Source organism: Pan paniscus, chromosome 1 (assembly GCF_029289425.2).
Source record: "Pan paniscus chromosome 1, NHGRI_mPanPan1-v2.0_pri, whole genome shotgun sequence".
Taxonomy (NCBI): Eukaryota; Metazoa; Chordata; class Mammalia; order Primates; family Hominidae; genus Pan; species Pan paniscus.
The window spans coordinates 28,738,353-28,764,776 of NC_073249.2; the positions used below are offsets into that span (position 1 = coordinate 28,738,353).

At 37.4% G+C, this 26,424-nt stretch overlaps 1 protein-coding gene across 7 annotated transcripts in view; it reads right to left on the reverse strand.

Moving 5' to 3' along the window:
- MARK1 (microtubule affinity regulating kinase 1) overlaps nucleotides 1-26,424 on the reverse strand; it is a 136,479-nt gene that overhangs the window by 3,043 nt on the left and 107,012 nt on the right. For 4 of the 7 annotated variants that reach the window (XM_008959231.5, XM_063596997.1, XM_034947200.3 and 1 more), the window contains 6 exons: nucleotides 25,763-25,916; nucleotides 25,266-25,459; nucleotides 10,592-10,692; nucleotides 9,162-9,326; nucleotides 7,973-8,227; nucleotides 3,493-3,537 (listed from right to left, as the gene is read on the reverse strand). In XM_008959231.5, coding sequence (XP_008957479.1) covers nucleotides 3,493-3,537; nucleotides 7,973-8,227; nucleotides 9,162-9,326; nucleotides 10,592-10,692; nucleotides 25,266-25,459; nucleotides 25,763-25,916 — 914 coding nt within the window. The remainder of the gene's footprint in view (nucleotides 1-3,492; nucleotides 3,538-7,972; nucleotides 8,228-9,161; nucleotides 9,327-10,591; nucleotides 10,693-25,265; nucleotides 25,460-25,762; nucleotides 25,917-26,424) is intronic. The other 3 variants (XM_003807176.5, XM_003807177.5, XM_008959232.5) reach the window with 3 other exon arrangements.

The window sequence follows — 26,424 nt, forward strand, 5'->3', positions numbered from 1 at the left end:
CAATTAGGTAAAGATGTTAGATTATACCACACATCTCAATGTCCTCCAGTGACTTCTCATTTCACTAAAGACATCCTTAAAACAGTCTACAACGTTCCCCATGACTTCCATTCCAACTCCTACTACCCCCAATCCCATTTCCTAGAATTTTTCTCCTTCCTCACTCCTATCAGAACACAATGGCCTCCATGCTGCTCCTTGAACACACGGGTTATGTTCTTGCCACAAGGCTGTTGCACAGACTGTTCCCTCTGTCATGAATGTTTCTCCCCAGATGGCTGCGACGCTAACTCCTTTGCTTTTTTCAAATCTTTGCTCATATTGTACCCTAACTCCTATCCTAGCATGGCCAAGCCCCCTTAGCCTGCTTTATTTTTCTCGATAGCACTTACACATTCTAACATGTTATTTAACCCATTTGTTAGGGTGTTGTCTGAATCTACCATTAGACTGTAAACTCCAGGAGGGCAAGGAATTTTGTCTATGTCATTCACTGATATATCTCGGGCATCTAGAACTGTGCTGGGTACATAGTAATAATTAACATATTTGTTAAATGACTAAATCTCACTGAATTTTACTTATTGCAGGCATTCCCCAAGTAATATGGAAACAAAAAACCTATTTCAAACAGTCATAGAAAGAAACCTTCATAGCTTCATCAAAGTTAATAGATTATTCGTGATACAGAAAATCCTGTAATTAAATTTCTTGAACAATTATCCAAATAGAGATGTTACAATTGCAACTTGTTAACCTATCTCACTTATGTGATTTAAGAAAAAAAAGTCCCTTGGAAGGAGTTTATAATCTACTGCATACATCTTTTAAATTAATATATATACATTTTGTATCAATAGTATGATATATATTCATGTATAATTTTATATATATTATCTACTTCATTTCCAGGTGTCTGAGCCTAGGTATCTGAGTCCCCAAAGCTCTGCAAACTATGCAATCTTGAGAAAATAAGGAAAGGAATACATAGAGAAAATAAATTTCCAAAGACTATTAATAAGTATGGAAAGTATTTACTTCATCGTGTTCTCTATTTTTCTCTTTTTGCCCACTGAATCTAAGCCATTGCATCACAGGCCTCTTAGGGCTTGCAAGCCAACCAGAGTCATTTACCAAGGTCACATGTATAATTCTGGTGGAATCGGCATGCTGGAAGGGTCCTGAGAGATCAGTTGACTGAGCACTCATTTTAAAGATGGAACTGATGGCTGGAAAACTTAAAATTAGTTTTCTGTGGCTCACACCTGTAATCTCAGCACTTTGGGAGGCCAAGGTGGGAGGACCATGAGCTCAGGAGTTTGAGACCAGCCTGGCCAACATGGTGAAACCTCGTCTCTACTAAAAATACAAAAATTAGCCAGGTGTGGTGGCACGCACCTGTAATCCCAGCTACTTGGGAGGCTGAGGCAGAATTGCTTGAACCTGGGAGGTGGAGGTTGCAGTGAGCTGAGATCGTGCCACTGCACTCTAGCCTAGGCAACAGAGCAAAACTTTGTCTCAGAAGAAAAAAAAAATTAGTTTTCTGAAGTTATAGAGCTAATGAGTTGAAAAGTGAAGACTAGAATTTAGGGATATTATTCTAAGTCTAGTTTCCTTCTATTCCACCTTAAGATGACCTTAAGACAATGAAATATTTTTCTGCATGGTCTCACAGACATTGCCACTGATAATATCATTGTAGAAAGCTCCTGGAAATGTGGATATTAATATAATAACAGCTAACATTTATTGAGTACTTACTAGGTGCAGGAATTGTCCTAAGTGCCTAAAATGTATTAATTACTCATTTACCCCTCAGAACAACGCTATGAGGCAGTTAGAGTGAGGAAATGGAGGCACGCAGAGTTGAAGTAACTTCCCCAAAGCCACACAGTAAGGTAAGTGGTAGAACATAGCTGAAACCCATGCACTCTGGCTGAGAACCTATACTTCTAACCACAGTATCACCTCATCTCCCTGAAATGACAGAACCTTATTATAGCTGGCTTGATCCCACCTATGTTCCTTGCTGTTTTTTTTCATCTGTAAAATAGGCATTTTCACCTAGTTGTTGTGAAAATTAAATGATCAGAAAGTACTTTATAGTTAGTATTCAATAAGTCAGTTCAAAAGCAAAAATAGAACCAAACCCAACAACAACCAAACAAAAGGGAATGTGAAAAGTATTGTGTAAACATTTATAAAATATCAGTTACTAATTCTTATAATGTAATAAAATTATATAGTTACATTAAAAGGACAAAAATGCAACTATTAAGGGCCACTTGCAATGCCACACACTACTAAATGTCTCAGAGGGAAATTTAGTGGAAATATAGGATGAAAAGCAAGGAGGGGCTCAAAAGTGAAGACTAAGTGAGGGAGAGGCTAAGAACAAGTCCTCCATGTTTCTATAAAAGGCAGAAGAAAGTGAAGAATATTTGTCTTGCTCCCCTGTGGCTCCCTACCGTGGTGACTCAGGTACCTAACTCTACAAAGAAACATTTCAACTATTATTACTAAATGTAAATATAGCACAGTTTGTTAAAAAGACTACATGGGAATGCTATAGTTTTCCAAAGTTAATTATGTTTTATATTTTAAGTAACTTGAAAAGTAGAAATCAAATTGGAGGCTTGTGTTCAGCTGGTCACAATCGTTCCTGAATGAAGCCAGAGCCTTTCATACTGTGGAATACTTGTTGGTTGTAAAATTTACATTGCATCCCTTAATGCTTGGGTACACTCAAAATAAATTAATGTCTTCATTTCTTAAATCTCCCATTTGTAAAATATGAACACAAGTACTAACATGTCCATAATGTGGTCCCTAGAACAGCAGCATAAGCATCTCTTGGGGACTTGATAGAAATGCAAATGCACAGGCACCTGCCTCGGCCCCTGAATCAGAAACCCTGGGAGTGGGATCCAGCAACCTTTTTATCAAGTCTTCCCTGTAATTCTGATTGTGCTCAAGTATGAAACCCATTGCCAGAATGAATATACAACTAGCATGAAATGTCAAAAAAAGAAATCCCCAAAAGTATGCCTGGATAGAATTTTTAAATGTGGTCAAACACTGAATTATCACCTAAAATATATTACTAATATCAAATCTTCCTACATGTAATTATCTCCCTGTTCTGTGTTGTTTGTGCTATTTGACTCAGACTAATTTTAGTTACATTACTTTAGTGAGAAAAATATCAGTACATTTAATCTATTAATTCTTCAGCTTGACATACTTTATAGAACAGAAAGCCTATTTCTATACCAAGTACACAATTCAAATGCATGTTTGGAAAACAAATTTAAAGTTGACTGAATTGAATGCTAGGTAACATTATGAAAACCCACCCCAATATAAAAATCTAAAATACGCATGCTATCTAGTTATTAGATCTATTCATGATCATTAAGTGCTGTAAGTATTTCAAAAGTACGTTTTCATACACAGGGACCTAGCAGCGAAGTATTAATAGTGGCTCCTCACCTTGAGGTGTCGGTTCTGCCACTGGCTTCGCCTTCACTTGGATCCCTCAAAACAAAGTGAAGGTTGAGATTTAATGATAAAAGTAAAAAATATATCAAGAAAACCTATATCTAAAATTATTTTAAAATTAGCTTGTTGAGCAAACTTCTACCATGACAGTTTTCTATTACCAGTCAGTCTGAGACTATTTCTCATGTTTTTCACCATAACCGCATGTAATTTATCATTTATTGAGCGTCTACTCATTTTTGTCAAGAGGCAATATAAGGTGAAAGTTTGAAATTTTTTTTCATAATCTTCCAATTCCCAGCCATGATTCATTTGAAGTCATAATTTATCTTTTGGTTTAGTTTAATCTAAAGTAAAAACTATTTAATAATTATCAATAGCAAGATTCAACTTCAAATTTGTAATTATGTATAATTCTAGTAGTCGCTCAATTTAGAAAATATATACATTAACCTTGTAGTTAGCAAATAAACACCAATTTCTAAATAAGCAATTTCTTTTAGAAGTTATGCTAACAATTCATGCACATGATAAAATATCACAGCAAATTAACAGCCTATCCATGTAGGCAAGTCTAAAAACACGGATTCAATCTTAAATAAAAACACTGACCTTACCTGGATATCCACCTGCGAAATAAAACCAGGAAAACACTACTAATTGTTCTGTGTTGCATGTAATTAATATTTTTGAAGTCTACCAAAATTTTAATGCTTTGTTATTTTTAAAGGTAATTAAATATCTTGTGATAAAGGGTAAAATACTATTAAATAGTGGGGAAAATCACCAACTTGAATCCTTAAGTTAATACTGTCTTAATGTTTTAGCCATTCCAGAAACATTTCTATTATTTATGTAAAACGAATGCAATAAGAATAAAATCAGTGGTACTCTCCCATCCCCCAAATTCATAAAACACACCCACATACCAAGCCCTAAAATTTTAAATTGTTCTTAAGAATATGAATGCCTTATGCCTCTCAGGGTCTTTAACTAATACATGCCTTTCTTAACAAACATATTATGAAAAAAAAATTTTTTCTATCTGAATTTAAAAGAATACTAAAATGTGTTCTCACATTCAAATGTAATTTCTTAAATTTCTATTTTTAATAACTGGCATTTTCATTGGGAAGTATAATAAAAATTCAATGCCATCTATACAAATCCATTTTTATTATAGCACATTGAAATAAATAAAACATTTTTGAGCAGGCTGAAAGTGAAATGTACATTTTCAGTTACATGTAGATGAACTGATATACACAGATGGGCAGTATACCAATTTGGCAAGCAAGACAGTAATGCTGTTGACTCCCACTGCTAAGACAAAATTCCTTTAGGAAGGGACAAAAATCTCACTGGACTTTTCTGTCCTATTTATATTATGCTTTATTATTCACTATTAGCAAACACCTATACCACAGCTGCCAAACTTAAAACATTAGGAGTGAAATGTCCCTTAGACCCTATCTCCTCTGCTGTAATTGACTGAAATAGCAATTGACCCATACCCTGTTCCTGCCTACCTGGATGCCAGTAGGAACATTGGAAGAATTTCTGCTACTTGGCAATTGTTTCAAAGAGCCCAGGAAGTCTGCTTTAAGTAGCCATGGTAGGAGGCAGATGGAGCTACAGAAGGTGCAGCTGGCTCTAACAGCATATGCAGCACAGCATGCTCTCCAACACTTAACACTTAAAAAACAATTACCTACAGATAGCAATATATACTCAACTGAACAAACTGGGTTGTTCCCTATATAAGAATGAGCTATGGTTAGAAAATCATAAGGTTTGGTGTAGAAGTGAGCCATGCAGGTATTCAGGGCAGAGAATTCCAGGCAGAAGGAATAGCAGGTACACAATGCCAAAGCAGTGCTTAATGTACTTGAGGACAGTCTGGTGCCTGTGTGGCTGGTGTGGAAGCAGCAAGGGGAAGAGTGGGAGAAGAAGAGGTCAGAGCAGAAATGGATGGCCAGGTTATACAAGGCCCCACAGGCCACAGTGAGGGCACAGAATTGTATTCTGAGCAAGGTGAAAGCTAATCAGGGGCTTTAAATTTAAGAGTGACATGATCAGACTTGACATGACACTGCTGAAACAGAAGAGGAGGACAAGGACAGAAACTAGGAGACCTATGAGGAAGTGAAAGATGAATAGTGGTTCAGAGTATGAAGGCAGTGGCGGGAGTGATACAAGCAGTTAAATCCTGGAAATGCTGTGAAGGTAAAGCCAACACAAATTGCCAATGGATCTGAGGTGGTATGAGGAAAAGAAGTGTCAAGGATAACTCCAAGGCTTATGGTCTGAGCAACTGTAAGGACAAGGCTGCCAATTTCTAACACGGTGAAGAATGAGGGAGGGACAGGTTTGGGAAGAGGAATGAGAGTTTACTTTTGAACATGTTCTGTTTCAGAGTCTATAACGTATCTAAGTGGAGAGGCTGAGCAGCAGTTGGATATGAGTCTGCAGTTCAGGAGAGAGATGTGGGCTAGAGATACAGTTGGGAGTTGTTCATACAGGACGGAATCTAATGTCATGAGCCTGACTGAGATCACCAAGAGTGTAAGGAAAACCAGAGAAAAAAATGTGTCCAAAGACTGAGCTCTGGGGCATTCTAATATTTAGAGGTTGGGGGAAAGGCAAGGGAATCTGAAAAAAGCCAGCAAAGGAGCCTGAGAAGTGATAGCTAGTCTGTGAGGTAGGAGAAAACCAGAGCCAAGCAAGGGAAACGCTTTAAATGTGTGGAATGTTTCAAGATAGTAAGTTGCTCACAGGAAGGCAGGAGACCCATCAGTCTCACTCACTGCCGTAGCAATAGCTCCTACAAAAGGGCCTTGCGCGTAGTAGGTCTCCACATATGTGTTCAAAGACTATATGGCAATCTTTATCAGAACCTCCCAACAGACCAGCTCTAAGGCACTTTCCTGCTTTGGCATTCTATCTCACAACTTCCTTTCCACAGTACTCTGTTTCCCCTAGAGTCTAAATTTTTGTTGCAGTTAAGAGAAATATTTTGCACAATGCTTAATGCACAATTAGTGATCAAGCACTAAACTATAAACCTATTTTTCTTCACTTTAAAATTAATTCTGGCTTAACCATGAGAAAGTACTGGCTTTTTGAAATGGCCTTAAATAGACAAATTCCAAAAGCAGAAACTACTGATAATCTGACTAGTACCCTGCAGATGGCCGGCTAACACTATGATCTAACTTCCATGCTGACTCTGTTGGTGAACTTTTAGTTCTTTCTCTAGCAAGTTTCATGCTGCATAGTAATTGCCCCAATGGTACAAAGTCACTGACTGATATGGTTAGAAATTTATGTTACATTTGAGGCTTTAAAGTTTTTAATTCAGCTATGTGATATTGGGCAAACTGATGTATGAACCAAGCCTATAAATAGCTCCATGACAAGGCAAGTAAGACTGAAGCTGCTTCTTCTCTTTTCCACATCCACTCTTTGAAATCCTAGAAACACTAATAACATTGGAAACTAAGTATTTAATTAGTATTTCTTAAAGCAAGTATAATTATTTCTTACCCATCATTGAAGGCGCAGCTGAAATGATTATATGATAGGGTGCCTTCACTGTCTCCCTAGATAGAAACAATTGTGTCTTCCTCTGGAATCCAGCATGTTGCCCACACTTTTTAGCACATGTTCTGCTTTATATCATGGCTAGTTGTTTGTCTGCTTCTTACAAGACTATAAGAATCTGGAGGGCACAGATGCTGTCTTACCTATCTTTAGATTCTGTTCTGCACCTAACACAGTGCTTTGTCTGTCGCAGGGCTTAAGTAGGCATTTAGTGGGACACAGGAATAGATGAAATCCACATCAGCCTGCATTGTAGTAGCAACTTGTATCATCAATGTGCACTGTACATGTATGCATAGTAAGCATAGTAAGTATGCTTACTTTTTAGAAAGTATAATTGTATTGTTTAAGTAGATTAGACCTTTACTATACATGTATTCATTTTGTGTTTACTATGTTTTGATGATAAGGTTTTATGATGTAAAATTGCATAAGTGATCTGTGACTCTGGTGTGTAGGCTTTTTATGCAAGAAGAAAAAAATGTAAATTATATATTATTAGTAAGCAATTTAAAAGTATTGTCAAGATAAATTTGAAGGAAACATGTAAACTCATTTCTTTTCCTCAATCAAGGCTTTTAAATATAAAATAATCTTTTGTTAAAACACACATTTTTGAAGTCAAGTCTTTGTTCTTTCCATTTTATTTTATAGATTTTTAAAATCTCATTTTGTCCATTTTTTCCTTTCTCTCTCTTAAGGAAAAATACTTTATGTCTTCCTAGATTTTTTTCTTCCAACTCTGTAAAAGAGCAGCTCTAATGTTATGAAACCATTTTAGAAAATTATTAGAAAGATTTTTTTAAAAAGTCTAGTTTCCTTTATAATTTCTAGAGGAATCAAAACATGACAGTACATTGGTACTGACCTGCGAACAAATTTGGATGTGATTTTGCTTATTATACCAGTTGACGTTCCCCTTCTGGCATGTGCAAATGCACCCGTTTCATGGGATGGTGAAGCAGGTGGCCCATTATAAGCAGCGCTGCGTCGCTCCCGGAGCTGTTCACCATGGAAAGTGCTTCGGCTTGAGCTCCCTCGGGGAAAACGGGTCCGGTCTGGAGTCGCAGTACTAATACTGTGAGCAGATGGGGAAGCAGCAGGCACTCTCTGGGTTGTACTGCTGGGACAAATTAAGATATATCATTCAGAATAATGACAAGAAAACCTTTCACTCAAGCTAAAAACTTGAAACAAATAGCTATGGCTACTTCTTTTGGCCCTACTTTATTTGTTCACATTAGAGATGTGAGACATGGGTTTGGAGTAAAATTTCAGTTTGAAATTAGGTACCTTTTGTTTGGTCACTAAAAATCAAGAAATGACTGAAACAGGGACACAAAGATAAATACTTTTCAGTATCAGGAATGCCAAACCAGGAGTACTGCAAATATTTTTTTAATATTCTCCTGAAACCACTTAGCAATGTTGAACACAAATTTTATTGTTTATTAAAAAGGCTTTGAATAAAATAATTTCCTATTTCTAATTTAGGCCTCAGTGATGCTACAATACCACATGGCACCACCAATATGCCTAACAAATCTAACAGAGGGTTAAAATGTTCAGATGTACTGAATTTGGGAAATCTTAAAATAGAAAAATACTAGAAAAACAATTATACAATTTTATATCTGAACAGGCTCTTTGAGTTCATCAGTTTCATTGACAGGAAAACTGAAGCCTGGTTTTATTAAGAACAAGGAATTGAGCCTGATCATTATCTGCGGGTCTCAACTCACAGTCTAGTGTTTGTTCGTATGGTTTAAATAATAAAAAAATCAATTTACCTAAATGACAAATTAAACAGCAATTTTTAACTTTATAGACGGATGTAAAATCAAATCCTTAAAAAAATTCCTCTAGAAAATGATTTAAGTTATATGCAACATTTCCAATAACAGAAAGTTTATGTTACAATTCAATTTTTCCTCCATAACAAACACTGAATCTTATTAGAAAGGTCTTAATGTGATGGTGACTATCATGTATTTTCACATGGTGCTATATTTTTAGAAACTCTTAACGAACAAAATGAGATGTAACCAACACATTACCCAGGCCGGTAAGCTTCAGAGCCGTCTTTAATGGTTGGCAGTGTGACTTTAATAGGATGACCAGAAGTGGACATGGACTTCTGGTGGCGGGGTCGTGCTGAGGGGACAGCAGAGGCCACAGAAGAGCCTGCAGAAGATATGCTACTCACAGACATCTCCGTAAGGCTTTCGCCATAAAGCAGTTGAGAAGACCATGGAAAAAAAGAGGAAAAATTGTGGTTTACTAAAATTTAAGAACTATATTTTAAAAAATCTAAACTGACTAACACCTTTCATGACTGAAACATTTGAAAGAAACTAACATTAGTGGCATTATTAATGACTAACAAAACAATTAATATTCTTATGAAAAGTATACAGGGTGAATTTATCACTATCATCTATGAAAAAAATCTCACACACACTATGTATGTAAATGTGAGAAAGTACAAAATTATTTTTGTGGATATACGATAGTTTCAGATAAAATTATTATGACTGGAGTCATTTTTTACTTCCCCAAAGTCACAGTTTGGTGTGATATGTTGCTGTAGTTCATTGTCCATTATTCATACAATCAGAATTGATAATTATACCAAAAATATTATCTCTGGATTCATCAAAACACTTTTAGATCATATTATGAGTCAATAGGTTAACTGTTGCAGATTAACGGAGCTGCAGCTTAAAATTTAGTACAGGAAAAATCATAAGTCTGAAATCAATTTCCAATTATCTTATGTCCAAAGAAGATACATTTTTCTTTGTATGCCTTACAATAGCACTTACTTTACATTCTTATTAAGTGAGAAGAAACAAATGTGAGAATGGGTTGTACACACTACTGAAATGACTGAAGGTGGTACTAAGAAAATAATTTCATTAGAATAGGCTCCATGTCTTTGTACTATATTGATGAGTAGTCCTTGTGACTCATGATAGAAAGAAGACACATCTTTTAAGTAATAAAAATAATATGATTTATTATTATTTGAAATAAAACACTTTAAAAATTATGTGGTTCTGAATGATGAGAAATAAGATGGTCACATTTTTTTCAGAGGGAGGAAAATAAAGCCTTTATTGAGATACAGCAATGACTTGATGGGAAGTGAAAGGGAAGGAGACAGCAGGTGCATAAGAGAATAAGATTCAAATTATGAAGATGAAATTAGGATGGTATGATCTGCTTTGTTATAGAAAAATATTTACTATCAGATTTTACTCAGAAATTGGCAGGTAAAGAGATTTGTTTCTTGTTTTCTCTAAATGTTTTCCCATCCTTCTATCCTGGTACAGGAAAGATGTCTTACTAAGAACGGTTGGTTGCAATCTTACTATTTCATGTAATAACTGCTTTTCTCCTGACCCATTCGGCTGCAGGCATTTCAGCAAGGGCACTAACACAGAACAACAGCAAAGGTATTACTACTTGGCACTGTGGCATTTACCTGCTGTCTTTTCCATTCTGCAATGCTGCGTATCGATCTGTGGTCCTTTCACAAACATATGTATTCCTTCTTGCCATGCTACCTCCAGAATACACATTGTTCTTCAAGAATAAAAAAAAGGCAATTAAAAAATAATAAATATATTTGGGAAAGCCAAAGAAATGTATTTAGGCTGACTTTGAGAAAAATCCACAGAATTTTAATTGATCAGAATCTTATATTAACAAGATTATCCCCTGCCTCTCTCTAATTTAGATTTCAGAAGTAAAAGACAAAGCATCAAAAATGAACTCATTACAGTTTTAGCTTATCCTCCTATAATAGCAGCCAGCAGTTTGGAAGCAATAGGAGAGCTGGGTTTCTATTCACTCCCTCCTTTGTGAGCTGGTGGTAGAGAAAGGGCAGGAGCAGAGGTGTGAGCAGCTCTAAGTAACAAGGAGTGCAAGCCAACTCCACACTAAGTATCATCACCAACAGGAGCCTCGGGCAGTGAAGATGGCATGCCCACTCAGAAGCCTGTGGGCTGCCTTTCTTCACCTGCTTGGGAAACTCTCTCAACCACCAGGAATATTAAGCAGACTAAATGCCCCAGGATCAAAGGCATGTCCAGCTGAGGCCACCAACAGTGGTGTGTGCAGTGCCACCCTGAAGATATTTCCTCGAGTCTCAGGTTTGAGCTAGAAGGCAGGCCAAGTCTGAGGAGCCTTGGAGAGAAGAGAGAAAATAAGCAAAAAGGGATAGGCAGGTAATTCTCCTTACCATGCACACAACCTTTGACCTGTAACCCACTGTTGTGCCTGCCAAATCCTTGACTACTCACCAGTAATAAAATATACAGAAATGATTTTCAATGTGGATATAATACTCTTCTGTTTAATCCTTACCCAACAGAACAAAAATTTTTGCTACTTTTGACTAACCCAGCATTTAAAATATATAAGCAACCTAAACATTGTTGAATCATGAGGGTTACAAACTTAATAGATACTTGCTTGAATTCACTTTGAAGAAGGAAAAAAACTCATATAAACAAAACTGAATACAGATTTAAAATTTTTCAGTAGTGCAGGTTCCTAGATGGAAGGAATTTTGCCACCAGTTATATAAAAAGCATATGCTAAAAACTATAAAAGTATGGTAGCAAAACAGGCTAAGATTATTAAAATGTTTAGGTAAGACTTGGAACATGTAGGCCAATTGTGATGGCTCATGCCTGTAATCCTAACACTTTGGGAGGCCTAGGAGGGCAGATCATTTGAGGCTAGGAGTTCAAGACCAGCCTAGGCAACATGGCAAAACCCCATCTCCACAAAAAATACAAAAAAATCAGCTGAGTGTGATGGCACACACCTGTAGTCCCAGCTACTCGAGAGTCTTAAGTGGGAGGATTACCTGAGCCCAAGAAGTTGAGAAGAATACAGTGAGCTGTGATTGCATCACTGCACTCCAGCCTGGGCAACAGAGTGAAACCGTGTCCCAAAAAAAAAAAAAAAAAAAAAAAGACTTGGTCCATGTTATTAAGGCAAAGAAAATTGATTCGATTATGCAGACCCATTATGAAACTAACTTACACAAAAGTTCTCAAAAAACTAGAAATGTCATCCGTATTTCACAGTTTGAAAGAAATTGTTTCATTACCTGCTTTCCCATTTAACATGTCATTAACATCTATCCACATTTTACAGCTGTAGCCTATGCAACTGTACAGACATACCATATTTTATTTTAATCAATAAATTCCTAATTTTTGAACACTTAAATTATTTCCTACTTTACTCTTAGAAGCTACTAATATTTAATTCCCTAGAAATTAACTGGAAATTTGAAATCTAGAGGACAAATCTTAGAAATACGTAATAGGAAACAGGAAAAACACCCTGGGCAATTATTAAAACTGCACAGGATTACTGAAAAGCTGTAAAATCACCCCATGGGCACCAAATGTACCAATATAAAAATATTTGCTTTTGATAATCTCATAATTTTGGCCAAACTGTCATATGAATAACTTAATTCCTTGTCAAATCATGCTACCATACATCTTCTAGAAGCCTCTAAAATGTTTCTGGCTATTCTCAATGACATTTCTTTCCTTTTCAAAGGCTGATGGTGAATGGGATCTCTCCTTCCAAGCTGTGCCTCTGAATTTGTGCTCCTCCCACTCTACCTCCCTTGCCTTGGGGCTTCAATGCCAGTGACATTCAGGTATGGCAACCATCAGTTGTATTTCCCCAAGGAAATTTAAGATACAATTATGCAAAAGTTATGGAAACACAGTGTCACTGCTTCCATTTGTCATACATTCATATAAAACTAACTTTTATAGCTGACTTTCCTAGTTCAAATAAAAAAGATCTAGTAATCACTAAGCAGGTAAGGTTCTTTCTGCTGAGGATTTGGGAATTAGGTGGAAAACTACCCTTGCAGACTCTTAAACTGTAGTTTGGTAACTTCCCCAATGTGGAAACCAACCATGTAAACAACTTTTTGGGGGTTCTTTCACAGTAAAGTGATATTTTATATAATTATACCATAAGTTTATATACAGTATTTTATACTTACTATAGCATTCTTAATCTTTTTGAGTTTTCCTAAAAGAAATCTCTTCTTCCCCTTATTTTTTACAATGTTGTTTCTTTTTTTTTTTAATTTTTAAATCTTATTTTATAAGTTCCAGGGTACATGTGCAGGATGTGCAGGTTACATAGGTAAATGTGTGCCATGGTGGTTTGCTGCACCTATCAACCTGTCACCTAGGTATTAAGCCCAGCATGCAATAGCTATTTTTCCTAATGCTCTCCTGCGACCTCCGCCCTCCTCTGAAAGGCCCCAGTGTGTGTTGTTCCCCTCTCTGTGTCCATGTGTTCTCATTATTCGGCTCTCACTTATAAGTGAGAACATGTGGTGTTGGTTTTCTGTTCCTGCATTAGTTTGCTGAGGATAATGGCTACTGGCTTCATCCATGTTCCTGCAAAGGACATGATCTCATTCCTTTTTATGGCTGCATAGTAGTCTGTGGTGTATATGTACCACATTTTCTTTACCCAGTCTATCATTGATGGGCATTTGGGTTGATTCCATGTCTTTGCTATTGTTAATAGTGCTGCAATGAACATAAGTGTGCATGAACCTTTATAACAGAATGATTTATATTCCTTTGGGTATATACCTAGTAATGGGATTGCTGGGTCAAATGATATTTCCAGTTCTAAATCTTTGAGGAATCACCACCCTGTCTTCCACAATGGTTGAACTAATTTACATTCCCACCAACAGTGTAAAAGTGTTTCTCTGAAACCTTGCCAGCATCTGTTGTTTCTCGACTTTTTAATAATCACCATTCTGACTGGCATGAGATGGTATCTCATTATGGTTTTGATTTGCATTTCTCTAATGATTAGTGATATTGACCTTTTTTTCTTGTTTGTTGGCCATGTGTATGTCTTCTTTTGAGAAATGTCTGTTTATGTCCTTTGTCCACTTTTTAATGGGGTTCTTTTTTTCTTGTAAATTTGCTTAAGTTCCTTGTAGATTCTGGATGTTAGACCTTTGTCAGATGGATAGATTGCAAAAATTTTCTTCCATTCTGTAGGTTGTCTGTTCACTCTGATGACAGTTTATTTTGCTATGCAGAAGATCTTTAGTTTAATTAGATCCCATTTGTCAATTTTTGCTTCTGTTGCAATTCCTTTTGGCGATTTCATCATACAATCTTTGCCCATGCCTGTGTCCTGAGTGGTATTGCCTAGATTTTCTTCTAGGGATTTTATAGTTTTGGATTTTACATTTAAGTCTTTACTCCATCTTGAGTTAATTTTTGTATAAGGTATAAGGAAAGGGTCCAGTTTCAATTTTCTGCATATGGCTAGCTAGTTCTCCCAGCACAATTTGTTAAAATAGGGATTCCTTTCCCCATTGCTTGTTTTTGTAAAGTTTGTTGAAGATGAGATGGTTGTAGATGCAAGTTTTATTTCTGAGTTCTCTATTCTGTTCCATTGGTCTACATGCCTGTTTTTGTACCAATACCATGCTGTTTTGGTTACTGTAGCCTTGTAGTACAGTTTTATGTCAGATAGCGTGATGCCTCTGGCTTTGTTTTTGCTTAGGATTATCTTGGCTATACGAGCCCTTTTTTGGTTCCATATGAATTTTAAAATAGTTTTTTTCTATTTCTGTGAAGAATGTCAATGGTGGTTTAATGGGAATAGCATTGAATTTATAAGTTGCTTTGGCAGTATGGTCATTTTGACAATATTGATTCTTCCTATCCATGAACATGGAATGTTTTTCCATCTTCTTTGGTCCTCTGATTTTCTTGAGCAGTGGTTGTAGTTCTCCTTGAAGAGGTCCCTCACTTCCGTTGCTAGCTGTATTCCTAGGTATTTTATTTTCTTTGTGGCAATTGTAAATGGAAGTTCATTCATGATTTGGCTCTCTGCTTGCCTGCTGTTGATGTAAAGGAATGCTTGTGATTTCTGCACACTGATTTTGTATCCTGAGACTTTGATATAGTTGCTTATCAGCTTAAGAAGCTTTTGGGTTGAGATGATAGGATTTTCTAGATACAGGATCCTGTCATCTGCAAACCAAGACAATTTGACTTCCTCTCTTCCTATCTAAATGCCCTTTATTTCTTTCTCTTGCCTGATTGCCCTGGCCAGAACTTCCAATACTATGTTGTATAAGAGTGGTGAGGGAAGGCATCCTTGTCTTGTGCCAGTTTTCAAGGGGGAATGCTTCCAGCTTTTGCCCATTCAGTATGATATTGGCTGTGGGTTTGTCATATATGCCTCTTACTATTTTTAAGGAACTCAGAATATGTTCCTTCAATAGCTAGTTTATTGAGAACATGAAGGGATGTTGAATTTTATCGAAGGCTTTTTCTGTGTCTATTGGGATAATCATGTGGTTTTTGTCTTTTGTCCTGTTTATGTGACTGATTACATTTATTGATTCACGTATGTTGAACCAGCCTTGCATCCTGGGGATGAAGCCAACTTGATCGCAGTGGATAAGCTTTTTGATGTGCTGCTGGATTCAGTTTGCCAGTATTTTATTGAGGATTTTTGCATCGATGTTCATCAGGGATATTGACCTGAAGTTTTTTGTTGTCTGCTAGATTTTGGTATCAGGATGATGTTGGCCTCACAGAATGAGTCAGGGAGGAGTCCCTCCTTTTCAATTGTTTGGAATAGTTTCAGAAGAAATGGTTTCAGCTCCTCTTTGTACCTCTATTAGAATTCAGCTGTAAATCCATCTGGTCCTGGGCTATTTTTGGTTGGTAGGTGATTTATTACTGCCTCAATTTAAGAACTTGTTATTGGTCTATTCAGGGATTCAAGCTATTCCTTTCAGTCTTGGGAGGGTGTATGTGTCCAGAAATTTATCCATTTCTTCTAGATTTTCCAGTTTATTTGCATAGAGGTGTTTTTAGTATTCTCTGATGGTTGTTTGTATTTCTGTGGGGTCAATGGTGGCATCCTCCTTATCATTTGATTGTGCTTATTTAAATCTTCTCTCTTTTTTTCTTTATTAGTCTACCTAGTGGTCTGTTTTATTTATATTTTCAAAAACCAGCTTCTGGATTATTGATTTTTTGAAGAGTTTTTCATGTCTCTATCTCCTTCAGTTCAGCTCTGAGCTTGGCTATTTCTTGTCTGCTAGCTCAGGGGTTTGTTTGCTCTTGGTTCTCTAGTTCTTTTAGTTTTGATGTTAGGGTGTTGATTTGAGATCTTTCTAGCTTTTTGATGTGGTATTTAGTGCTATAAATTTCCCTCTTACCACTACTTTAGCTGTGTCCCAGAAATTCTGGTACATTGCCTTTTTGGTCTCATTAGTTTCAAAGAATTTCTTGATTTCTGCCTTAATTTCATTATTTACCCAGAAGTCATTCAGGAGCAGGTCATTCAATTTCCATGTAATTATGTGGTTTTGAGTGTGTTTCTTAATCTTGAGTTCTAATTTGATTGTCCTGTGGTCTGGGAGACTGTTATGATTTCAGTTCTTTTGCCTTTGCTGAGGAGTGTTTTACTTCCAATTATGTGATCAATTTTAGAGTAAATGCCACATGGCACCAAGAAAAATGTATATTCTGTTGTTCTGGGGTAGAGAGTTCTGCAGATATCTATCAGGTCCACTTGGTCCAGAGCTGAGTTCAAGTCCTGAGTATCTTGTTAATTTTCTGTCTCGATGATCTGTCTAATACTGACAGTGGGGTATTAAAGTCTTCCACTATTATTGTGTGTGTGTAGGGGGGTCTAAGTCTCTTTGTAGGTCTTTAAGAACTTGTTTTATGAATCTGGGTCCTTCTATATTGGGTGCACGTATATTTAGGATAGTTAGCTCTTCATGTTGAATTGAACCTTTTACCATTATGTAATGACCTTCTTGGTCTTTTCTGACCTTTGTTGGTTTAAAGTCTATTTTGTCAGAAACTAGGATTGCAACCCCTGCTTTTTTCTGCTTTCCATTTGCTTGGTAAAGTTTCCTCCATCCCTTTATTTTGAGCCTATGTGTGTCTCTGCACGTGAGATATGTCTCTTGAATACAGCACACTGATGGATCTTGTCTTTACCCAGCTTGCCATTCTGTGTCTTTTAATTGGGGTATTCAGCTCATTTACATTTAAGGTTAATATTGTTATGTGTTAATTTGATCCTGTCATCATAATGCTGGGTGGCCAATTTTGCAGACTTGTTAACGTAGTTGCTTCATAGTGTCATCGGTCTGTGTACTTCAGTGTGTTTTTGTAATGGCTGGTAACAAATTTTCCTATCCATGTTTAGTACTTCCTTCAGGAGCTCTTGCAAGGCAGGCCTGGTGGTGGCAAAATCCCTCAGCATTTGCTTGTCTGAAAAGGATTTTACTTCTTCATTTTTGAAGCTTAGTTTGACCAGATATGAAATTCTGGGTTGGAAATTTTCTTTAAGAATGTAGAATATTGGCCCCCAATCTCTTTTGGCTTGCAGGGTTTACACTGACAGGTCCACTGTTAGTCTAATAGACTTCCCTTTGTAGGTGACCTGGCCTTTCTCTCTGGTTGGCCTTAACATTTTTTCCTTCGTTTTGACCTTGGAGAATCTGATGATTATGTGTCTTGGGGTTGATCTTGTGGAGTATCTTATTGGGGTCCTCCATATTTTCTGAATCTGAATGTTGGCCTGTCTTGCTAGATTGGGGAAGTTCTCCTGGATGATATCCTGAAGTGTGTTTTCCAACTTGGTTCCAGTCTCCCTGTCTCTTTTAAGTACTCCAATCAGTCCTTTTACATAGTCCCATGTTTCTTGGAGGTTTTGTTCATTCATTTTCATCCTTTTTTCTCTAATCTTGACTGCCTGCCTCATTTCACCAAGATAGTCTTCAAACTGATAGTCTCTCTTCCACTTGGTCTATTCGGCTGTTGCTACTTGTGTTTGCATCGTGCTGTGTTTTTCGGCTCCATCAGGTCATTAAGCTCCTCTCTAAACTGGTTATTCTAGTTAACAACTCCTGTAATCTTTCATCACGGTTCTTAGCTTCTTTGCATTGGGTTTGAACATAATCCTTTAGCTCAGCAAAGTTCATTATTACCCACTTTCTGAAGCCTACTTCTGTCAGTTCATCCATCTCAGCTTCAGCCAGTTCTGTTCCCTTGCTGGAGAGGTGTTGCAATTATTTGGAGAAGAGGCATTCTTCTTTTGGGATTTTCAGCATTTTCGTGTTGGTTTTTCCTCATTTTCGTGGATTTATGTACCTTTGATCTTTGAGGCTGTTGACCTTTGGATGGGGTTTTTGTGGGGTCTTTTTTGATGTACTTGTCGTTGCTTTCTGTTTGTCTTTCTTCTAACACTCAGGCCCCTCTTCCGCAGGTCTGCTGCAGTTTTCTGGGGGTCCACTCCAGACCGTTTGCCTGGGTATCACCAGTGGAGGCTGCAGAACAGCAGACTGCTGTCTGCTCTTTCCTCTGGAAGCTTCGTCCCAGAGGGGCAGCAACCTGATGCCAGCTGGAACTCTCCTGTATGAGTTGTCTACTAACCCCACTTGGGAGGTCTCACCCAGACAAAAAGCACAGTATCACGGACGTCCTTAAGGAAGCAGTCTGGCTGCCCATTGGTGGAGCTGGTGATCTGTGCTCAGGGAATCGCCCTCATTCTGAACGCCCAGACTCTTCAGAGTCAGCAGGTAGGACTGCTTAACCTGAGACCACAGCTGCCCCTCCCCCCAGGTGCTCTGTCTCAGGGAGATGAGAGTTCTGTCTGTAAGACCCTGGCTGGAGTTGCTGGGATTCCTGCAGGGAGGCCCTGCCTGGTGACAAGGGATGGATCCAGGTCCCACCTAAAGAAGCAGTCTGGCCATGATCTGCCACAGCTGCTATGCTGTGCTGTGGGGGAATACAGCCCAGTCCAAACCATGCAGCCTCCCTAACACTGGCAGGGGAAAAATCACTGACTAGAGCTGCAGTAATGGCGGTTGCCCCCAACACTGGGAACTTGGTCATCTTAGGCAGACTCCAGGCTGCTGTGCTGGCCAGTGGGGATTCCAAGTCAGTGGCTCTTAGCTTGCGGGGGATCCACGGGAGGGAGACCCACTGAGTGAGGCTGCTTGGCTCCCTGGCTTCAGCCCCCTTTCCACGGGAGTGGACAAATCTCTTGCCTTTCTGGAGTTTCGAGAGCCACCAGATTATGTAAAAACTCCTGCAGTTCAGTGCCTGTCCAAACGGCTGCTGACAGGGGCAGCTGCCATGGGTCTGCCCAGTTTTGTGCTTGGGACCCAGGGCTCTGGTGGTGTAGGCTCACAGGGAATCTCCCGATCCATGAGTTGCAAAAATCTGTGGGAAAAGCGTAGTGCCCCAGGCAGGCAGCACACTCCCTCACTGCCTCTCTTGGCTCGGGGAGGGAGGTCCCTTTGCCCAGTGCAGCTCCTGGGTGAACCGCCCACCCCCACCCCTGCCACTTTTCCTTGCTTTTCTTGGGTTACACCAATCACCTAGTTAGTTCTAATGAAAGAACCTGGGTACTTCAGTTGGAAGGGCAGAAATCACTCGCCTTTTGCGTTCCTCTCAGTGGGAGATGCAGACAGGCATTGTTTCTACTCAGCCATCTTTGGCCCTTCCTTCTTCCCTTTATTTTGTAAAAAAATTGATTAATACTTTTCTTAGCGTTCATGTCTTAGTCTGTTTGGGCTGCTATAAAAAAATATCATAAACTGGCTGGCTTATAAACAACAGAAATTTATTTCTCACAGTTCTAGAGGCTGTGAGATCAAGATCAAGGTGCAGAGATACTCAGCATGTGAAGGCCTGCTTCCTAGATGGCCATCTTTTTGTTGTGATTTCACACAGTAGAAGGGTAGAACAAGCTCCCTTGGGCCTCTTTTGTAAGGGCACTAATCCCATTCGTGAGGGCCCTCATGACCTAATCACCTCCTAAAGGCCCTGCCTTCTAATACTACCACCTTTAGGGTTAGAATTTTAACATGTGAATTTTGGCAGAGGGTGCAGGGGGCACTAAGATTCATACCACAGTGGTTTACATCATTTTATATTTTGTACTGCTCACACATGTGATAGATAATATGGAAAATACCTTTACAAGTTTTATTGTTTTCTTGATTCAAAAACAGCACAACATATTTGTGTCTTCAAAACTCAACACTTAGCTCCCAAGTTTCTAGGCTAGTCAAGGGTTTTCCCTGAACTCCCACATATAATTTTTGGATGGGAATTTCTAGAAGGAAAATATTAAGTTTGTTTTTCCTGCACCTTACTTACAAATAGTAATACTCTGCTACAGTTTGAATGTGTCTCCTGAAGTTCCTGTGTTAGAAGCTTGATCCCCAATGCAAAAGTGTTGGGAGGTGTGGCTGATAAGAGGTGATTAGGCTCTAGTCTCACAAAGGAATTCTTGTGAAAGTGCGTTAGTTATCTGAGAGTGGCTCTGTTATAAAAAGCATATTTGGCCCCCTCTTATTTTCTTGCATGTGCCCTCTTGACCTCACTTTATGCCACGGGATGATGCAGCAAGAATGCCCTCACCAGAAGTTGGCATCTTGATACTGAACTACCCAGCCTCCAGAGTTGTAAGAAACAAATTTCTTTTCTTTATAAAGTATCCATTATGTGGTATTCTGTTATAGCAACACAAAATGAACTAAGAGAGACTCCTTTCATTTCTAGTCTGTGATGGTTGTGGGTGATGAACAATAAAACAGATGACTCAGATAACTAACCAAAACATTTATCCAACCATTATTCTATTTAACTATTTAACTCAAAACTCTCCCCATGCTATCAACTGGCCAGTTTTAAAGATCATCTGCCAGTATCATCCTTCAGTCAAGATACTAAACTAATATTAAATAATACTGTCAATAGAATCATACTTATAAGCAAGAGCTTTTACTATTGACTAAGACAATTCTGATTTTATAAACATTAAATGTACTATCACCTATTAATTACCTATGGATGTTATGGGCACTATTTCTTTTTCCATCAGAAAGCAAGGGACCATTTCATGCCATTTGAATGGATTTAATGTTTTCCATTATATTCTACTGACACTGGTAAAAATGTTCATTTGTTCAGGCAATATTTTACACTATTACAGGGCTTGAATTGTAAATGCTCAAGTACTTTCTAAAAATTACCTCAAAGAAAAGGTATTAAAGCTGTGTGTTTTGGCTTTAAAGCAGTGATTAGCAAACTTTTTCTGTAAAGAGTCATATAGTCAACATTTTAGGTTTTGTGGGCCACACCATCAATGTCACCAATAGACAAGACAATGCAAATTGAAAACAAATGGAAACTTTTTTTTTCTTTTTGCCCTTCAGATTGGCAAAAATGTTAAAGATTGATAATATCCTGTTGATGAGTTTGTGGAGAAATAACTACTCTCTAAATTATCCCAAACATTTGGAAAATTACTTTGGTAGCATTTATTAAAAATTTAAATGTATATATTCCAAGGATATACACATAGTCAAGTATACTAAGACACATCAGAGCTGAGGTTTTAGGTGAGGTGAGTGCCAGTGGGGATGGGGCTGCACAGACCAAGGGTGACTGTGTCATGGACTGAGGAGCATGAGGAGCCTGCCTCTTTGCCACTGAGGTTAAAAAGAAGTCACATAGACCCAGACATGGAACTTTTGAGAATGCCTCTAATAGAAGTATACCAATAACGTAAATGTATAAGGATGTGCACTCTGGAGAATGAAAAACTCTGAACACTTCACCAAAAGAAAGGTTGAATAAATTATATCTGTTAATACCAATGAAATAATATGCATCTATTAAAAAGATCTTGATGTTCCGATCTAGAAGGACCCCCAAACTATTATAAGTGAAATAAATTAAAATGTTACATAGTATGATCTCATTTTTATAAAAAAGTAAAATAAAATAACGCTCTGTGTACATATACATTCACTTATTTATTTTTATTTTTATTTTTTTGACAGGGTCTCTCACTCTGTCACCCAGGCTGGAGCACAGTGGTACAACCATAGCTCATAGCTCATTGCAGCCTCAAACTCCAGGGCTCAAGTCATCCTCCCTCCTCAGCCTTCCAGGTAGCTGGAACTATAGGCATGCTGGAATTAGCCTGGAACTACACCAGGCTAATTTTAAAATATTTTGTAGAAATCAAGTTGCACTAGGTTGCCCAGGCTGGTCTCAAACTCCTGGCCTCAAGCAAGCCTTCCTCCATGGCCTGCAAAAGTGCTGGGATTACAGTCATGAGCCACTGCACCCAGCCTATGTTTTCTTTAATGAAGGAAAACCTATAGAAGAATTCATCCTAAATGATTAGCACTAGTTATAATTAGGAGTTCAGACTAAAAGGAAATGGATAGGGAAGAGGAGATGATTAATTTTACTTTAGAAACTCCTATAGTGCTAAAATTAAACAAAATATATTACTTTGGTTTCTCAAACTACCAAAATTAAAACAGTAAATAACAATATATTATAGTATTATGTGGCTAAGAACAGAATTTCTCTATCAAAATCTTTTTGCTTATGTTTTTTAAAAAAAATGATAAATAAGTGTGACATATTTAATTTGAATTTAAACTAATTTCTTAATTTTTATGCCTTCTTTAATAAATATGCTTTGAATACACACTGTATGCTTCAGCACTAATGACTGTGAGAAAGCTGCTGTGTCAATATACAACAGATTATAAATTTGGGGAGATAAGGTTTATATGGGAAAACAACAGTGAATGAAACAAGACAGCATATAAACAGCTAAGAGCTAAATGACAGGATAAGCAATTGAAAAAGCTGATGGGTTTTGGAGTATTTGGCCATAAAAGATTCTGTCCAGGAGACAAGACTTGAAATGATCTATGGAAATGGAATTTTCATAATGTAAGGGGAATGTTTAGGCAAGGGCACTACATAAAGACAGGCATGGAGATAGACAAAGCTGAGTATGTTCATGGAAAAATAAGACTCAGTTCAGTCAAATGACAGGTTAATATTAAATGGTAGAAAGTACGGGACCAATTATTTCTTTCTGCTATGTGGGGTGATTACACTGGAAACTGTCCTCTAAGGCAAATAGTGGCTTCTGTAGCAAAAAAAAAAAAAAAAATTTTAAGCCCCATTATAGTTCAATCATTTCTAAACAGATCAGGTAGAAGCTAAGTGGTTTTATCCATCAATTCTTGAAGTGGTTATGCACATCTGTTCCACAGACTAAAAGGTGATAATCTAATCATATCATACATACATATTCAAATATACATAACCATATTCAAAAGAGGTAAGGCTCCAGTGGACTACATAAAATAATGAGTATTAGGGAGTTGAAGCCACTTGGAATTTTGCGCATTTTGGTATCTTATCTTGCATTTGCTATTTAAAGTAATTTTTTTCTCTCCTGTCCACAGGCTGAGGTTTTTTTTTTTTTCCTTCTGCTGGTTTAAAGGTTTTAATTCTTTGTTCTTACATTGTTCACCCTTAAGTTCCTGAACTCATGTTTGCTGCTTACTGCTAATGATTTCTTTCTTTCTTTCTTTCTTTTGTTTTTTGAGATGGAGTTTCACTGTTGCCCAGGCTGCAGTGCAATGGCATGATCTTGGCTCACTGCAACCTCTGCCTCCCAGGTTCCAGAGATTCTCCTGCCTCAGCCTCCCAAGTAGCTGGGATTACAGGTGTGCACCACCATGCCCAGCTAATTTTATATTTTTAGTAGAAACAGGGTTTTATCATGTTAGTCAGGCTGGTCTCAAACCCCTGACCTCAAGTGATCCAGTCACCTTGTCCTCCCAAAGTGCTGGGATTACAGGTGTGAGCCACTGCGCCTGGCCTCTTAACTGCTAATGATTTCTTAAACTTACTCCTATCATCTGCCTAACAAGGCATGTGTTTGTTTATATTTCTTTAATCTCCACCTCTATCCTTATGCCCTGGATACTATTCAGAGTTTTGATTCTGAATTTTCATTATTTTCCTCTTTTTGCTTATGTTACTACATACAATACTTTAGTAAGTTGATTACTTTCAACTCCTATATATTTTACAGCAACATTCTAGATTCATTTCTCTTCCTGTAAGAATGCTTCCTCCAACTAAGGTGTTTTCAAATGGTCACCGTGTAGTAAAACAGTTGAGACATTTTATGCCAAAGAACATGGTTTTTGTACCTTCATATTTAAATGACAACATGGCTAGATAAAATTTCTGGGCTCAATGAGCTTTTCTTTCAATACTTTAAAAATATGTTTCCCTTTATCTTACTGTATCCATGTTGCTATTGATAAACCTAAGGTCAATCTGAATCTTGTTCCTTTTTTTTTTTTTTTAAACGGAGTCTCGCTCTGCTGCCCAGGCTGGAGTGCAATGGTGCAATCTCAGCTCACTGCAAGCTCCACCTCCCGGGTTCAAGCTATTCTCCTGCCTCAGCCTCCCGAGTAGCTGGGACTACAGAATCTTGTTCCTTTTAAGGTCGTCTGCGCTGACTCTGGAATCTTTAAAATATTCTTCATCTTTTTTTTGGTATCTATAAATTCTATTTTAAGAGTCCAGGAATAGGTTTTCTTTCTGGCTTCTATTTGTCACTCTGGGTCTTTTCAAAATGAAATCTTCCCTCTTTATTTTTTGTTATTATTTCTTTAACTATTTCTCCTCCTTCATTTTGCTCCCTTTCCTTTCAAAACACCTATTATCTGAATGTTACCAACTCTATTTCTACATTTCGTATATCTTAGTTTTCTTCTATATTTTCTTATCTCTATTCTTTCCTGCTGCCTTATGGGAGAGCATCTCAAACCTTCTTCTAGTTCCCATTATATAATTTCTACAGTTTGCTGTTTTAAGGGAATAATGTGAGGCAACTTTATAAATTAATTATTTAACTGAGTCTGCCTTCATTAAACAGCTTATTTGTAAATAAAAATGAAATGTGCCAATATAATATTAAATAAACATTATAAAAAGGAAAATGAAGCAGGAAAGTTTAATGTACCATTTTGTGTTGAGGTTAAGTGTTAACGCATGCAAAAAAGAATTCTTTTTTGTTGTTTTTAACTTGCATTTATGAGAAGTGTGGTCCCTTTTGCATGTTCTTTAAATTATAATTCCCTTTAAAATTTTCAATCATTTAAAAAAATGAAAGATAAAAATTTTACACATAACCCTAAAACAAGTTATTACAATAAATTGCAATATACCAGAGTATTTACTCACACTTGGAATAGTTGAAGATTTTTTCCTCTCTGGCCCTACAAGAGGGCTTGCAGTCATCTCGCTTTTTGATCCAACTGTTGTGCTGCCAAGTTTTCGAGCCACATCTTTGTCCCACTCCTCTTTCTGTTCACTTTCCACACTGTTAGCCTGAGGTCTTTTGGTATATGATACAGCAGGAGGAATGGATGGACCAGCTATAATTTTTTTAAAAATAGCATAATGAGCTGAAAAACAACTGATCTACTTTCTGCTCACAAACAAAAACTCTGTATTAAAATTATCCATATTTGCATGCTTTAAACTCTGAACGAAGATTAAATTTTGATTTCAAAAATCAGGTCAGTCCCTGCAAAAGGGATTATATTTATAATTCAGTAATATAAGTCTGTGAGAACTAGATAACACAAGCACATAGAGACGTGAATGTACAATGCTTTAAAAACACAAGTTTGGGAAGAACCCGTGTGTTGCTTCACTTATTTGACTTTTTCCCCTACCATGATCACTGAAACGCCGCTGCTTCTGATTTGCTGAGATACTTCTCTGGACCTTCAGGTGAGCAGGGGACTGAAGAGTGCTGTTGTTTAAGTCACTACTGGGCCGGGACCTCTGACACAAGTTTCCACTGGATAACGATTCACCAACTTCAAACTATAAGAAGAAAAACCACAAGGATTTTAAAGCAAAAAAAAAAAAAAGTTTGCACAAACACTGCACTCTTGATTTTCTAAATGACTTAAAGCTATACAAGAAGTAATCCAAACTGAAAAAACAGTGTAGTATTGGGCCTAGAACTTTAAGTTGGCAAGCAGGAAAAGGGGTGAACTGGATAGAATACGCTTTAGTGACTACCATAATCTTGTATTATCTTGTACAAATCCTTAGTTTAGTCAAAATACGAAATAACAGCTACCAATTACTGAATGGGTTATTATAGACTAGGCACTGTGCTAAATAAGCTCTTTCTATATGTCACTTTATTTAATCATCACAACAAACCTGTGATGTATTAACCTACACTTTATAGATGGAAAAACTGAGGTTAAAAAAGTTAAGGGGCATCACTGAGATTCAAACTTACAATAAAATCTAAAATTTTAAATATACACACATGTATATACACATATGTATGCATATAAACATACATATAGATTTGTTT